Below are 18,406 nucleotides of genomic sequence, written 5' to 3' on the forward strand. Positions count from 1 at the left end.
CTCAGGGTGCTTAACCACTGAGATACATCCTTAGCCCACACCCCTTTTAAAAAAATTTTTGAGATAGGGTCCTGCTAAGTTGCTGAGGCTGGCCTTAAACTTGCATCTTCCTGAGCCTCCTGAGCCTCTGGGATTACAGGAGTATGCTACCATACCTGACCTGGCACTAGGATTTTGGAGTTAAACTTTAGTGAAAAAAGAATGGACTAGTTGAGTGAAGAGAAACTTGGTAAGGAGATCTGTTTAGGAAGCTAATTACAGCAGTCTCAGAAAATAATGAAGGCTTGACGTGAATTAGTAGCAGTAGGAAGAGAAAAATGTTTAAAATAAGTTATAAAGGCAGACTGATTATGGGAAATAAAGGGCAAGAGAAGCATAAGACAGTCAGATTTTAATTATAGGTAATTAGGAAGATGCAAATGCCACCAAAAGGAATAGGGGGATATCTGAAAGAAAAGTTGAGTTCAATCTCAAATGCCTGAGGAATATCCAGATGGAGATACCCAGCAAAAAGAACAAAGTTTTTGGACCTATAAACTAGGAGAGATATCAGAGTTCAAGATACAATTTTGGGGGGCTGGGGTTGTGGCTCTGTGATAGAGCACTTGCCTAGTGCATGTGAGGCCCTGAGTTTGATCCTCAGCACCACATAAAAATAAATAAATAAAAAACAAACATATTGTGTCCAACTACAACTAAAAAAAATAATAATTATTATTATTATTTTAAAAAAGGATATAATTCTGGGAAGAGGGGCACAAGAGACACTTGATTGAGATAACCAATTTTCTTCCTAAAGTAACTTCATTATCCTTTACCAATTATGTTTGTTATGATTTCTTGAACTAATCTCTTACATCACTCTTCTGAACCTTCGGCTTCCTTGTCTTAGTTATCCTACCCATCAAAACTACAACCTGAGGGGCTGAAGTTGTAGCTCAGAGGTAGAGTGCTTGACTTATACATGTGAGGCACTGTGTTTGATTCCCGGTACCACATATAAATAAGCAAATAAAAAATAAAGGTTCAGCAACAACTAAAAAAAAAAATTATTAAAAACCTGAGATCAATGTTGCAACATACTTTTTTCTCACCTACAACAAGATGGCTGAAAACTACTGGGGTAGGTTTGTGGAAGGAAGAAAAGGAGATCAGGGAATCTATACTATTACTACTATAAACCCATGCTCACTAGCCTCATCTGGACACTTACTGTCACCTGTCAGTTTTTTCTTACCCTTGGTTACCTCCTTTTCTGAATCATCTCAATGACTACCACTATTTTCACTCTCCATACAAGCGTCACCTCTAGAACACAACCTCAAATTCCACTTCATTGAAAAATTAAGTTGTCGGGCATGGTTTAAAAAATTTTCCTCCTACTTCCAAGGGGTATCTAATAGCCACACCGTTCTTCACTTTTTTCCCCCTCTGGTCTTGGAAGATGTACTATTTCTCTCCTATTCAAGTTATTTTACCTTCTGTGTCTGATCTCAGTTCTTTATGCACCCTTAGGACTTTTATTAGGTATTTGTACTCTCCATCCTACCATCAGCTTCAAATTATTTTTCTTTACTAGATCCTTCCCCATGCCCTACAAACATGCTTGTCTCTTTCTAGCCAAAACAAATTGTACTGTTTGATTTTTAACCTCATTACTCAAAAGAGAAGTCTGTATTCACTATTCCTCTCCCTTATTTTAAACTGGGACAGGAGGGGGTCATATATTCTTTTAAGTTATATAAAAGGTCTTTCTTTATATACACTCCCCCCTGCCCTACCAGGAAAGACTTTTTTTTTTTTTTTTTTTTTGTACCAGGGATTGAACCCAGGGGTGCTTAACCACTGAGTCACATCCCTATCCCTTTTTAGGATGAGACGTGTCTCATTATGTTGCTGAGGCTGGCTTTGAATTTGTGATCCTCCTGCCTCAGTCTCCTGGTTTTTTGGGATCATGGCATGCACCTCTGTGCCCGGCCAAGGTACATATCTTTTTTGTCAAGAGCTTTGTAATGTTGTGAACATCCAATAAAAAAAAAAAAAAAAAAAGAGAGAGAGAGAGAGAGAGGAGAGAGGAGAGAGAGAATTTTTAATATTTATTCTTTAGTTCTCGGCGGACACAACATCTTTGTTGGTATGTGGTGCTGAGGATCGAACCCGGGCCGCACGCATGCCAGGCGAGCGCGCTACTGCTTGAGCCACATCCCCAGCCTCCCAAGGTACATATCTTAATGATTACTTTCAATGTATAACCATACAACTAAATGTATAGTAGTTGAGAATTAGTGGCATGGTAATTTTATAGGTTTGGAGAATCTGATTTTGGAGCATATGAAAATGGTTTTAAGTCTTAGTGTTTTAAATGAGCAACATTTTTCTCAGCATTGAAACCAGAGGAAAATAGTTATCACCTGGCAGTTGCTTTGTTCTCCTGAAACACTTTTGCCGTACAGTATGCTACGTTACAACAATTGAAAACCACTATATGAAAAACATAATGTGGGGTTTGAAAAAGTCATTGGAAAAAAATCAGTAAATAAAATGAAGCTAAAATAGCCAAGAATATTCAGTTTTTATAATGTGATTGATTTCACCAATACAGATATTGTAGGTGTTCACCAAGCAGTCTGTACTAATTTCTCAAATGCTTTTGCTACACTGGGATTTTCAGTATTAAGCTTGTGTATTTTGACATCTCCCTCCTAACACACAATATATTTGATTTATACTAAAATGACAAATAGCTAACTCCCAAATTCTTCATTTAAAATGGCTGCTGGGACAACATAAAATAGTAATAGTGAGAACCAGATAATTTCAAACTTTGTCTTACCCTCTGGTTATTATAATCTGCTTTAAAACTTTGTAAAAATTGTTTTAAAAAGGAGCAAAATGGAAGCATTTGCATTTTATCTCCAAGAACCCTATGACTTTACTATTAACTAGAATGATCAAAGTGGGGAAAGAGAAGTCAGAGACAGGAAGAATATTAAGAGGTGTCAAGTGTCTATGATATACAAATTAAATGGAAGTTTTTTTTTTTTTTTTTGGTGGTACTTAGGATTGAACCCAGAGGTTCTCTACCCCTGAGCCATACACCTCCAGCCCTTTTATATTTTGAGACATGGTCTCATTAAGTTGCCAATGCTGGCTTCAAAATCGTGATCCTTCTGTCTCAGACTCCCAAGTTTCTCGGAATACAGGTGTGTGCTACCATGACAGCTAAAGGAAAGTGTTTAAAGACAACAAAGAAAGAATACACCTGGGCTGGGGATGTGGCTCAAGCGGTAACGCGCTCGCCTGACATGCGCGGGGCGCTGGGTTTGATCCTCAGCACCACATAAAAAAATAAAATGAAGATGTTGTGTCCATCGAAAAAACTGAAAAATAAATATTAAAAAATTCTCTCTCTCTCTTCTCTCTTGAAAGAAAGAAAGAAAGGATACACTAGATTCAGGATCTTGAATTTAACAAGCACTCTTAATACACTTGGGAATAATAATTTTTCCTCCTTATAACATCATTTAAACTTCCAAGACTACTTAATAAAACACTTTTGATAAACTTAGTTAAAGAAGAGTTTGCTTCTAGACTGAAAATTTCCATTAGAACCCATTAATATTTGATAAATATTTCCAATTCAATGAACAAATATCAAAACGTAAAACATTTAAAGAATTCTCCAGGACTGTACCTGTGATCATCAGATATACGACTAAAAGATATAGTGCCACATCTATCTACTAGAGATGAATTCCTCTGTAAACAATTCAATTTTTAGTTTATAGAGGCTTAAACAGCAAGTCCATGGAAGATAAAAGAAAAAACATTTGAAATGAAGTTTTTGGATGAAACAAATCTTTTTTTTTTTAAATAAAAATGTTCATTTATTTAGTAATCACATGATTTAAAGATAATCTCACATTTACAGCTAACTTTGCCATTTGGTAATTTTAAACATTTCAGAAAGTTTTATTTGCAAGAAACAAACACAAAAACAAAACCAAAATGTCAGATATGGTTAAAAGCAGCAATTTTCTTTAGGCTAAATAGTCACTTCTTTATAAGATTACACCAACCCTGGAAAAATATAAATCAATATAGAGGTTGCTTCTGATTGTAATGAAAGTCCTTCCTTCTATTCATAATCATAAGCAGCTTTTTTTTCTTTTTCACGTGCAATGTAATTTTGCCAGTGTCACCAAATCTTTGTTGAAGGATAATATCAACAATAATTTATCCAAGTTTTTCTCATCCATTCATTTGCTTTATTCCATTCATTTGCTTTATTCAGTGAACAATTACCAAATGCCAAATTGCATGTTTGGCATTAAGGAGATAAAAGTAAATAAGACAATGACCTTAATGCATGGACATTATGTTTTTATAAGAAAACAATTTCAAATTCACTTTATTTACTATAGACATCTTTCTTCATTTAGCATTGTTTACACATTGTCAAAACACAATATTTGAATGAATGGGCAGTGTCTTATTGTCATATAGAGACATATATGTATATAATTTTTATTTTTGGCAAATGAATTACACGTTTATGTCCCTAAGACTGATTTGTTGGTCATGGAAAATGAAAAGGCCAGGAAGGTAAAAATCACTAATGTAGAAAAAAATAAAAAGGTCACCAGAATTAAGCATAGAGGTTGTATAGCTCAAGCTTATGCTGCTTGAAATTAATTCTCCAGGGCTGATCATGGTGATGTAAGGAGAAAGAATCAATCAGAGCCACTAATGAGGAATTAATATGGGTTTTTGGAAGCAGAAATATACAAGTTCTGTTTATTTGCTTATTTATTTATTTTCAGTATTGGGGATTGAACCCAAGGCCCTGTATGTGCAAGGTAAGTGCTCTACTGCCTATGCCACCAGCCTTAGTTCACTCACTTTTGAAATTAAGACCAGGAGGCAAAAATGTCACCAAACAACACTGACATTCAAGGCAAGCAGAGAGAAACATGGAGGAAGCAATGGGAAAAAGACATGGACAAAAGGCATTAAGGAAAAAATAAAAGGCATCTGATGACATTCCCAGTCTCTTCACAGGCCACATTCCACAGACACCCTTCACTCTTCTTACCCTGCCAGTCCAGTGTCTCCTTCCCCTCTGATACCAACAAACTCAAGCCTCCTCTATCTTGTGAAGTTTTCTGAAGATTTATCCTATCCTTTCAGATTATAATCCTTCTCTTTCTTTCATCTTTTGCTAACCATATGAAAAGAGCAGTTAACATTTGCCATACTGTTATAATTAGGATATGAGGTATTCCCCCAAAGCTCATGTTAGACAATGTAGAATGTTCAGAGGTGAAAATGATTAGATTATGAGAGTTGTAACCTAACCAGTGGATCAATCTATTTGATGAATTAATAATTTGAAAGGACTACTGTACTGAGTGGTAACTGCAGGCAGGTAGGCTGTGGCTAGAGGAAGGCGTCATTGAGGGTGTGCCTTTGGGGTTTATATTTTGTCCCTGGCACCTAGATCTCTTGTTTCCTGGTTGCCACAAGCTGAGCAGCTTTCCTCTACCATGCCATTCTGCCATGATGTTTTGTCTTACCTTAGGCCGAGAGCAAAGGGAGCTAGTGGACAATGGACTGAATCTCTGAAACCATGAGCTCAAGTAAACTTTTCCTCTTCCAAGTTGTTCTCATTAGGTATTTTGGTCACAGCAATGAAAAGCCAACTAACACATGTCTAGTATCTCAACACTTGTCTACTACAGCAGTCTTTGCAATCTGATTTCCATTATGGAAACTGTAGGTCAACCCACTACAATTACTTACTTGCCAGAACCACTGTTTTTCTTTCTTTTTTTTTTTTTTTTAAGATAGAGAGAGGAGAGAGAGAGAAGGAGAGAGAGGGAGGGAGGGAGGGAGAGAGAGGGGGAGGGGGGAGAGAGGGAGGGAGAGAGAGGGGGAGGGGGGGAGGGAGGGAGGGAGAGGGAGGGAGAGAGAGGGGGAGGGGGGGAGGGGGGGAGGGAGGGGGAGGGGGGGAGGGAGGGAGGGAGGGGAGAGAGAGAGAGAGAGAGAGAGAGAGAGAGAGAGAGAGAGAATTTTTTAATATTTATTTTTCAGTTTTCGGTGGACACAACATCTTTATTTTATTTTTATGTGGTGCTGAGGATTGAACCCAGCGCCCCGCGCATGCCAGGCAAGCATGTTACCGCTTGAGCCACATCCCCAGCCCAGAACCACTATCTTTTGTCAGCCTTTATCCTTATTCAGAGGACAACTACCTCTTCCTCAGAAAGACAGTTACTACCTTGAACCTCAAATGCACTTTAGATTCCTTGACAGTGTTCTGGTTATATACATTCCTTTCTAATTCACTCTGTGAAGTGATGTACTCATGTTTTGAAGTTAGAATTGAGCCTGTATTCTAGTTTTGACAAGCTTGGAAAAGGTGCTTGTCTTTTCAGAGTCTCTCTTCCTTTGGTAAGTGGAATGAACTGTGAGATATAAATGTAATAATCCACCACACAGTTAGTGTCAAAAAAAAAGTCTGTTTCTAATCTTCCTCCTTTCCCACTTTCTCTGTATTCTCTAGGCATCCCTGGCCTGTGTGTGGTTGTTCTACAAGATTCTGTTTTATCTTGACTCTGAACATTTTCTACCTAGCCATCTCACCCAACCCAATACTTAATCCAAGATCTAGATCTCTGGTTTTCCTTCCATTCGTCAGCTCTTTTTCCACATTTTTAAACTACTTATGGGGGTACCATTTAACTGTTTAATATGCCTGAATATTAAACTGAACGGGAAGAGTCTCAATACTTGCAGAACAGGTGTAACACCAACTGTAACATTTCCAATTAGTTCATCTAACCTACTTCCCTAAAGGCACTAATACCCTCCAGCCATCTACCTTTAATATCTTGAAGTTGTCTTTGATTCCTTCTCCATTGCTAAACCTTGTAGATTTTTAGAGCTATAATGTCTCTCTCCTCATTTCTTTCCCTTTTCTTTTTCGCTGTAATTCCTTTAGTTCATCACCTCATTGTTTAACTAGATAATTACTAGTAGTGGCTTTGGGAAAATCAATTCCATAAATTGTGGGGAGAAAATGCAGAATGCAAGGGATTAATAAAATGCAAGGGATTAATTAATAAAAATTAATAAAAACTTAGAGCAGATGAGCGATTCTAGATATTTGAAAGGTAAGTAGATGATAGTCTGAGGTGACGGACAAAGGATAGGTGTGTTTATCTGTTTTGCTTTTTTAAAAATGTTTTTTAGTTGTACATGGACACAATATCTTTATTTATTTATTTTTATTTGGTGGAGGATGGAACCAAGTGCCTCACACATGCGAGGCAAGTGCTCTACCACAGAGCTGCAACCCCAGCCCTATCTGTTTTGATTTTTAAAGATGAATGAACACATATAGGCAGGTAGGAAAGGAGGAGTCAACAAAGAGCAAGAACTGATAGCTTCCAAACTATTCTCATCCATTTAGTCACTCATTCTCTTTCAGATATTTTTGTAACTCAGTGATGTTCTAGGCAAAATGCTAAATATTAGGTTTATAATGGTGGGTAAAATCTGACATAGAACCAGCACCTAAAAATCTTTAAGTCAAGTGAAGTAGGCAAACATTAATCAAGTAATCACACGATTGAACAGAAATCAGAAAAACTGCTAGGAAGAAGTATATGGTGTTATGAGAGCCTCTTTATAGAGACAGTTGATCCAGTCAGGGAAGTAAGGAAGTTTCTTGAGGAGAAAGTTCCTTAAGTTCTGAATGATGAAAGGGAATTAATTAATGAAGGGAAGAGAGCGAAAAAAGAACTGAATTCATGTCCTATTCTGGGAGAGTATGATGAGAAAATTATGAAAGAAGATCAGAGAGGCAGGAATGAGGAGAATGAGGTAGGGAGTCTGGAGAAATAAATAGGGCCTAGGCCAAGCAGGGCCATGTAGACCACAATAAGAGGTTTTACTTTAAGAGTAATTAAAAGTCTCTGAAGGCTGGTGCAATGTGGAAGAGAAGATCAATTTTGATTCCAGATCTCTGCAAGACTAATCTTCCTAAAGTACAAGTTTTATGATGTTACTTGCTCAAATTTAAAAGATTTTCATTCCTCCTGAATTAAGTTTACCTGCCATTAAAAAAATCTTTCTCATAATAAACCCAACCTTTCTTTCTAGTTACCTTGTACTCTTGACTATATCTCTTTTTGCTTTTTTTGACCTGTAAGTGCTTCCTAGGATGCACTTATCTGTTCATTCTACTTCTTGAAATCTTGTTTTTTGAATCCACAATAGCCCACTTCTATAAAATCTTTTTATAATCTGAACTGAGATTTGAAGCCCCATAAGAATTTGTGCTTTTTTGGCATTTAACACATTCAATTTTTTATTGTAATGCTTGTGTACAAGTCAATCTCCTCCTTTACACAACCTCCAGGAAGCTATAAAGTCTATGAGGACAGCGGATTTGTGTAACCTCTGCATCCCTTATAGGATCTAAGATAGTCTAACCCATAGTGGTACTCAAAAGATATTTGTTGGCTATTTTTTTAGTCCGGTTTCTAAACATTTAAAAAATTTTCATCATTGTATAGGTGGCTGCTTCTACACTGATTTCCAGTTATGATGCTATAGCAAAGTATGAATTTCCTAATTTCAAGGTATACATGGGTTCTACTCACACTGGTTTTCATGCATGACATTAAAGACAAAAAATGTACAAATAAACTCTTCAGAAGAAAAATCAGGGCTTCAAGTAATGTATCTATCTCTCCTTTTTATAGTACTATATCAGAGAAGAAACTCAGGTTACTTTAGAGTACCTGGATCAAAGAAGTTGTATCAGTGAACACTTAGCATCAGTGGGGTAGGGGGAAAGTAAGGAGTAAAAATGGGGGAAAAAAAAAAGAATAAATTGGAAGAGGTAAAAGGCTCACAGATATAGTGGGGATTCTGTAATCAAAATTGAGTTTTAAAACACATTTTAACCTTTTAAAAAATCAACTTGCCACCTTTAGTATTATGTTGAAGTAACATACCACTCTACTATTTCCTTTTGCATTCAGAGAACATTCTCATCTTTGATACTGATAAAAATGTCATGTCAACTAAAGTCTTCAGTACAGACTAAAGGAATCTTGGGGATGTTCCTCTCATTTAATTAAAAGTGCACTATGTACTCCCCTTCTACAGAGTAGACATATCATTTAAATCTTTTTTTTTTTTTTTTTTTTTTGGTCAAGCTTAATAAGAAACCTAACAAAGTAAACACTTGGGCAATGTCACCATGAATTTCTATGACAAAATTAAACTGTTTCCTATGCTAAAAATACCCATTTTCATTATCTCTCTTGATATAGTGCATCAGAACTCTCTCTTAACTGGGTGCAATTATGAGCACCTGGGAGGCTGAAGCAGGAGGATCACCTGAATCCAAGAGTTTAAGGCTAGCCTGGGCTACACACTGAGACTTTGTCTCATTAAAAAAAAAAAAAAAAAAAAAAAAAAAAAGGAGAAAGAGAACAGTTTCTTACTTGGAACATCTTATAGTTGAATTTGCACTGCCAAGTTGACTTAATCTGGATTTAGTCCAGTCCCTCACAATGCCAATGTAAAATATGAGGTTACATAATTTGTGCAAGGCTACACTGCTTGTTACAGATAAAAACAGGATATTATCCAGAATGAGTGTGAGTTTTAGGGTTTTATGAGATCCATATACAAGTTAAAGATTGTCTTTGGGGTAAGGAAATTACATTTTTTAAAAACCCTCTGTTAAATAAAAATTAATTATACAAATGAAAATTGCCATTATTTTTATCATAGGCCCAAAGCTAAAGACCCAAAATTTCAAAAACCAACAGGCATGTAAGGCTACTAAGGACTTCCACGAGAAACAAAGAAAGAAGACAAGAATATACACTGAAGAGGGATGTCATTATAGGTTTTCTAGTTCAGAACTATTATCTAGAAAACAAAGATAAAAACTTTGATTATGACAGCCAAATAAAATAAAATGTTTTTCTTATAACATATGGCTTATGCCCTGATTATATTTGCATTTAATGCTTTAGGATTACCTATTAATAAGGAAGCAGGGATGCTTTCCATTGATATTTCTAATTCAAAGGAACAAGTTCTTTGTAAATCACTTTGTAGTGATATATTACATGTATGTTTATTTAAGGGGCTGGGTGGTAGTGACTTTAAAACTTTATATCTAAATCCTGTTTGTAACAAGTTTATAGAGCAGCTTCGTAGAGTATTGGAAAAAACTTTTCATAATTGTTGCTATGTGGCAGTTCTCTTAGAATAGTGGATCTAGTCCCTCCCAATCCCAAATGCTGTAAAATTTCAGCAGAATGAACTGGGGAGGTCCACACACAATGACTGTAACATTCTTACAGTGCCGTCAACAGTAACTGTAAATCTCATGCTTCCTAGCTCCTGGTGAGCTCAGTCATATGTAAAGATGGCACTGGTAGATATACAGACTGGCCCCTGAAATTGAGGTCATCATTGGTGAGGGCTAACTGCTGTTGGCTGCTCTTATTACCATTGCTGCAGCTGCTTGGGATGGACAAAATGGAGAGCACATCTTTTGGCTAGTGCAGAGGATGGAACCCCAGCTCTTGAACACTGGTGACTTTTAATATGGATTAAGGCTTGAGGGGACTCTCAACTATTTATGAATTAAAATAAAATGAACATTATATATTTTCCAGGGATAACAGGGGGAAAAAATCACTGTAGAAGGTAGGCTTTGATAAAAAATTAAAACTATTATTTCTTTAGAAAGCATCTGAGTACTATCTACAAAGTGCTGCTGGTTGACGGTAAAGATATTTCAGTTAAAAAAAAAGTTTTTTCTTATATAAACTCAGTAATTAGTTCGGGAGGGATATAGAAATATATAAGCAAACAAACAAAAAAGGCATTTTTTGGATACTGAGGAATCCAAAGGAAATACCACTAGGTACTGCTGAGATATTATTTGTGTAGTCTTAAATTCAAAACTATGAGCTGGGGCATGGTGGCACATACCTGTAATCTCAGCAACTAGGCAGGCTGCCTCAGCAACTTAGCAAGGCTCTAAGCAACTTAGTAAGACCCTGTCTCAAAATAAAAAATAAAAAGGGTTGGGGATGTGGCTCTGTGGTTAAGCACTCCTGGGTTCAATTCTCAGTACTAAAATAGATAAATAACTTTAACACTATGACTTTTTTCTTTTTTTGGCTTAAAGGTACTCATTTTACATATGTTACAGAAACTTTTAGAACATAAGAAATTGATGAAGGTCTAAAATCAATTAGAAGAGAAATATTTAAGTTTGGGGAAAAGTGTATATATAAAACCCTAAAATCACTAGTGAGTGTAAGATGAGATGACTTTTACAGTTCAATCTCTGGAGTCCTTGGCTTACATTTTCCACGGCTTGTGGAAATGCAGAATGCTGAAGAAAAACAGTTTGGTAGTTCCTCCAAATGTTAAATATAAATTGGGCATGTGGCACATGTCTGTAACCCCAGTGACTAGGGAGACTGAAGCAGAAGGATCTCAAATTCAAGGACAGCCTGGGTAACTTAGTGAGATGGTGTCTTAAAAAAAAAAATGGCAAGGGATATAGTTCATTGGTAAAGTGCCACTGGGGTATGGAGGTTGGTGTGTGTGTGTGTGTGTGTGTGTGTGTGTGTGTGACTAAATACAGAGTTATCATATGATCCAACAATTCCACACCAAGATAAATACCCTATATAATCTGAAAATATGTTCACAGAAAAAAAATCTGAACACGAACGTTTTAGCACCATTATCCATAACTGCCCCAAAGTGGAAATAACCCAAATGACCATCACTGATGAGTGGGTAAACCAATGTGGTATATCCATACAATGGAATATTATCTAGTCATAAAAAGAGATGAAGTACTATTATTTGCTATACTATGAACAAAAACCTTGGAAATGTGTTAAGTGAAAGAAGCCAGGCACAAAAGAGATGGATTATAGAATTCCATTTATATAAAATGTTCAGAATAGGAAAGTCCACAGAGATAGAGAGTGATGGTAAGTTGTCAGAGGATGAGAGAAAGGGAAACTGGAACTCATCTGATACAAAGATTCCTTTTGGAATGACAGAAAATGTTTTGTTATTAGATAGCACTGAATACACAATACAATGAATTTACTAAAAACCAGTTGAACCATATACAATAAAATGGTAAATTTTGTTTTAATAAAATTCAATTATGAGATTCCATAAATATAAGAAACTATAAAACATAATTTTAATTTTCTTTTAGTATGGTCTCAAATACCCCAAATTAAATTTAGAATATTAAAAGAAAGACTTACGAAGACTCCTGAGAACCAATAAATTTCTAAGGAACCACCTCTTTGTTTTTTCATGGTATGTTCACAAATTTTATGAGGAAATTAGTGATGGGCAGCCTTTAAAAAAATAGCATGCTGAAGTAAAAAGCCTTAGTCACATCTTTCCATTCATGCCTGGTAGCCCTAGGGAAGGGACTCTCCAGAGTATCTATCTGTATGATGGTTACCGAAAGTGGCTGTCCGTGTCCAGTGATGGCTTTTGTTTAGTGATCATGGTCAAGTTGAGTTTGTTTAAATACCATTTCCCAGGACTTACATGCTACTCCCTGAACGACAGGAATACACAAAGCTTTTAGAGGGAAAAAACTATTGCACGGTCTCTGCCTAGGAAGCAGGCCACAGTTCACTGGAAACAGCCAATTCAGATAAATAAAATGAAAGCGGACATTTTTGGAGACAGTCTTGAAAGCTTTCCATTAGAGAGAATCAAGGGCATAAAAGTAGGAATAGATGTATCAATGTTAGACTACTACAAGTCACTTTCCCTCTATCTTTTCTGAGTAATACAAAATAAGTATTCATGTCTTTCAACAGATAATTTAAGTAATTCCCATAGAATGCAATACATCTCTCTCTCCATGGCCACCCATGCCAGAATCAAAAGTAGTAGTCTATTTATAAAGGTTCCATATTAAATTTAGGTGAAAAAAGTTACATTTTAACTACAAGTCCTCTTGAAGAAACTTGATTCCCATTTCTGGCACTCGAGCTACACATAGAGGAACTCAGGCAAGTCAATCTGCTTCTTGATGGCTTCTCTTTGGTTTTGGTCTGGACCTTTCCCTAGATTTTTCAGCACTGGCAATCTCCTCTTCTGTTAAAGGCTCAAGAATAATGACAGAGGTCAAAGAACATTGAGGAAGAATAAAAGCGAAGGGAAGAAGGAAAGGAGAGATGGGGGCAGAACTGAGGGGAGGTATCTTGTAGCTATAAAGTCTTCTCAAAATAGCTTGTCAAAATCTCAAAGAAACTATTCTGAATACTGTGACCACAACGAAAAGTGCTTCTTTCCGATATTGTGGGTAAAATGGTAATTATGAGAAATATGAAAAAGAATATATGACACAGTATAACACCACATCATAAAATGCATTTTAGTGTAATTTGTTATTGCATTTTCTAATTTGGTACACAAACACTTCAAAATATACATTAACAGGTTGTACATAGTATACAGTTACTTAAGTATTTATAGAAAATGATAGACACACACATAAATACACATTTTAATTAAAAGGCATACATCCAAGACTGTGAAAAGAGCCTAGTATCTTATTAAGGCATATTTAATTGGAAAAACTGATTCAAGTTTGTATTATTTCAACATATTGGCCTTTTCCAGGATTAAAACCTGATATAAGAGTAAAGTATGATAAAGTTTAATTCAACAAAATTAATTGGTTCTTAATAAAAACAGGGTCAATCAATTTTCACTATTACAGATATTCTATTATGTATAATGAATTCTTGAAAATCCTTAATTGTAACATTTACTGAATAAGAATGAGGGAACCAAAAGGAAAGTAATCCCTTCATTGTAAAATAAATGTATACTGCTTAAACTCTGTTTAAATGGTCTATGTATTCCTGGCTACTAGTTAGGGAATATATAGTATAAAGCTAGGGAATATATAGTATAAATATCAATAAATGTTGCAATCACAATAGCCATTCATATCCCATATAATTAGTAAGAAATCTAAATGAAGTGGGAATGAATAATTATGTATTTTCATACATAAATGCATTTCACTGAGCATTTTTAAAATTTATTTTTTAGTTTTTGGTGGACACAACATCTTTATGTGGTGCTGAGGATCAAACCCAGCGCCCCGAGCATGCCAGGCGAGCACGCTACCGCTTGAGCCACATCCCCAGCCCTTCACTGAGCATTTAATGATCAATTTTACATACTCTATTTGATCAAATTTCTGAGATTATAATGGTATAAAATTCCCACAATTTTAGTCCCATAATTGTAATTTATTCTGATAAATTATTTGATGTGGGCCCAAATTTTTTAAAAGTTCATTATATCCCAGTGTCCCATATAGAGGAATAACAAAGTTGTTGTTATCCCCAGTGTCCCATATAGAGGAATAACAAAGTTGTTGTTGCTCAATTAAAGTGTTTATAGGTATACTATATATGGGACATTGGGGCATAATGGGTTTAATGTTAATACATCTGTGAAAGCATAGTGGAAGTCACCAGGAAAAGATGATGTGCTACAGAAATAGGTTATTTACTCTGAAGAAAATTCAGGCCCCAGCTTTTTCTGTTGCTTTGGACACTCATATTTTAGTCAGAATGTTGATCCCTTGGCCCTCCACTAACAAGAGTTAGATTGAAACTACCAAAGCAACATACTAATTACATAGTGTGTGTATATGTATCCTTTTCTAAGTGGATTATATAAATTTTGAAAACAGCTTTTATGCATTAAACATTTTAGTAATCAAAATCTGCAATATGCACATATAAAGAATAATACCATTATTATAGTAGTACTTTTTATGTAAAGTAATTATGTATTCCTCTTCAGTGATTCACAACTACCATTCGATCTTTTTCTTAGGTACAAAGACTTACAAGAATTTTTTTTTTTTTTTTTTGGTGGGGGGTACTGGGGATTGAACTCAGGAGCACTGAGCCACACCCCCAGCCCTATGTTGTATGTATTTAGAGACAAGGTCTCACTGAGTTGCTTAGTACCTCGCTTTTGCTAAGTCTGGCTTTGTACTTGTGATCCTCCTGCCTCAGCCTCCCAAGCTGCTGGGATTACAGGTATGCACCCCCGCCCCCAGACACTTGGTTTTTAAATATGAATTTAAAAAATGCCTACAAGTTATGATCAAAAGGATTCCACTGGAAATTTACAAGTAGATATGAGGGTTTTCTGAATCATACTTTTTTTTTAAAAGAGATATTCTTTTGTATGCTATATTCAGTCTTAGTGGCAATAAGTAAGGATAAAAAGGGTTAATCCTGCACAAATGTATGTCTCTTTAGGTGTTTAAAGTCTCCATATTTTTCACCATCAGGTTTTTATCCAATGCTGGCCCTTATGCCTGCTTTTTCTTTTCCCAATGACAAATGTTACCTTCTCTAAAAAGTAAACTGTTGCTGGGGGTGTAGATTAGTGGTAGAATAGCATATGGTGTAGATCGTGGTAGAATAGCATGTGTGAGGTCCTGGGTTTAATTCCCAGCATGGCAAAAAAAAAAAAAAAAAAAAAAAAAGTGTTAACTGTTGGAAGAAAAGAAGGGTGGAAATATAAATTAATATATGTTTTAATTTTATCTCTAACTAGTATACTAATAGACACCACAAAAGAGTGATAAAAGGACAAAGTTGTGGATAACAAGAGCTATCAGCTGAGCCATAGGTTCCCTGGAGGACAGAAATATGAAGAGCTAAAAGGGACTTTCTGAAAAAATAAAAAATAAGAAATAAAACAATATAGGAAGGAGATAGAAGTCTTAGAAGCTGATGATCAAATAATAAGGAGATTCAGTTAGAATCTGAAGATACAAAATGTGCAAACATAGAATGAAAAGGAATTTTAAGGCGGGCGTGAGGTGTGAGAGAATTATGAGAAAAGAAGATTTCAAAAGCAAAAACCTAGGAAGTACCATCTGCTTTGGTACCTATAGTGACCAAAGATTTAAAAAGGAGTCATAAAGGCCTAAACTGGAAAGAATTTTAGTAGTCCAGGAATTAAAAGGCTCAATGACTAGGTAAAAAGAAGTAAGATCTAGCTGTAGGGGTTAGGATATATTAACGAAAGAGAAGGTGAATGACAAAACAGTGTTTACTAATACAACTTCAGTATCTACTGAACACATAAAACAAGCAATAAACCTAAGATGTATACAGTTTGTTTCTTGAATTCAACTAAGCTGTTATTTTTTATGGGTCACTGACCCTTGAAATAAGAGGTTCCCTATTACATTAAAAGTTAGGGAAGTCAAATAGTGCATAAAAGGACTAGCAAATATTTTGTGCCACATGGTACCTCTATTAAACTCAAACATTGGAGGTTTATTTTTATACAGAATAATTACATGAATTTAATGTAGCTTTCATTATTTCATTTTCTTTACGTTTTTGTTCCTTGTTATACATTTTGGAGATGTGACAATAATTTAGTACAAAAAAAAGTAGGACCTATCATGTCCTTAGTAAGCAGCTGTTCATGAAGATAATATTTCCGGTCACTAGATTAGGAAGCAAGATTCTGAGATTACTGCTGGGCCTAAGCCTCTAACTTGTCAACCAAAAGTTACTTCCTTTTTAGTATAATGAATTGCAGAAGTACAGTTAAACAGTTGTCTATGAGGGTTTATGAGCAGGCATATGATATGGCTGGTAAGCAGAGATACTGGGATTTTCTCTGCCAGTGACCAAAATATTTACACATTTCATAAAGTAGAAAGAACTTTCTAAAAAATTAATAAGATCTGTTTCACAAATTACCAATTCAACTGGAACACTGAATAGTAGAAATGACAAAAGATTTGTTCTTATGGTTGATAAAAAATTTATATCAGGGCATTCAAGTAAAGTTATTTTCTGTGTTCTGATTTAATGAATCATGTGAGTTGTATCTGGTTGGGTGACACAGATTCTGGTTCACTGAAGCCTACTCTAATGCTTCCCAGCATAGCCTTTCTTGGGACAGTGAAGCCAGAATAACATGTCAGACTGAAGTAATATCAAAGAAAGAGAAAGCAGGGCTGGAAATGTTATGAGGTTGACTCATAACACTTCTTGACCTGTGAATGTCCAGTAAGTTTTTGATGTCCTATGGGCTTTGATGACCTAACAAGCACCAGGCAGCAACGGTAATGCAGTAATGAATGGTCCTCAAAAGATTTTTACAATTCAAGCTGAAAAACACTACACTTATTAGACGGTTTTAACTCGATTGAAAAACAGTCTTAGAAACCACAAGTGGCTTCCTAAAAGGTGAATGAGTATTAAATGTTTTATATATGCTGTATAGTAAGCATTTAGTTCCTTTAAATTTGTTAGATTTTAAAATACACATCAATTTGGGAAAAGAAATCTTTTCTGATGCTATTAAAGTATGTTGAAATAGCATGAGATAAAAATACAGATGTAAAATCATGATGCTCATTCAGTATTAATAAAATGGATTATTGAAAATGAAACTAAAGAACTATTTTGTATTTATTCCACATGGATATGTTCTTCTTTCAAAAGATAATAGTATTTGTGAAGAACAGAGTCCTCAGAAGGAAAGATAAAAAGTATAAAGAGAATGATTATAGCTTATCAAAATATGGTATATCACTTTATATGAAAACTATTTTATCCTATAAGAAAAATAAGGCACAAAATAGAGATTTAACATTTTTTCAAGGCAGTTTATCAAATTAGTATATACCTTTGTTTTTCACTAATCAAAATTTATAGTTAAAATCTGAAAGAGTACTTACGATAACAGCAACACCACAGCAATTAAAGTCCATTCCACAGGTTTGTGTATTATATTTCTATTTGTTAGTCTAAAAGACAGTAAGAAAAAATTTACTCAAATATATTTATATTTAAATTCGTAAACCCTTTATTTCTGGATAAAACCAAACTTCTTATGTGTCAAAGAAGTACTTTTTCAGCATCTGATAATAACCATCTCAAAAGGAAGTGTTCTAGCTCACTTTTACATATTAATAACAACAATACTGTTAGACAATATGGGAATACAAGAACAATCATGGGAACTAAATTGCATGGTTTATTAAGATACACACACCCTGTAACAATATCTTCTATGCTTTCCCCCTATTGAGCATTTTATTAAAGCTAATAAGTAATTCCTCATTTAAATTTTAAGGTTTTGACAACCTTTCCATCTTGTGTTAGTTTAGAGCTGGCAATTAATGCCATAATTTAGAATTTACAGAAATGAGAGTTGGCTTAATAAACTGCAAGAATAGGTCTTAAAGAAAACTTAAGTTTTAAAAAATATTGAGTAAATTCTATCCTTGATGATAATA

At 35.2% G+C, this 18,406-nt stretch overlaps 1 protein-coding gene across 3 annotated transcripts in view; it reads right to left on the minus strand.

Annotated features, from left to right (window-relative positions):
* The window catches only part of RPAP2 (RNA polymerase II associated protein 2), a 106,010-nt gene that overhangs the window by 32,380 nt on the left and 55,224 nt on the right, over positions 1-18,406 (minus strand). For all 3 annotated transcript variants that reach the window (XR_014023450.1, XM_081305342.1, XM_081305343.1), the window contains exon 11: positions 17,846-17,914. Coding sequence is in view for 2 of the 3 variants with exons in the window: in XM_081305342.1 (XP_081161468.1) it covers positions 17,846-17,914 (69 nt within the window). In the remaining variant the exon portion in view is untranslated. The remainder of the gene's footprint in view (positions 1-17,845; positions 17,915-18,406) is intronic.

This window comes from Spermophilus citellus (genome assembly GCF_964194105.1).
Source record: "Spermophilus citellus genome assembly, chromosome: 9".
NCBI classification, from domain to species: Eukaryota; Metazoa; Chordata; class Mammalia; order Rodentia; family Sciuridae; genus Spermophilus; species Spermophilus citellus.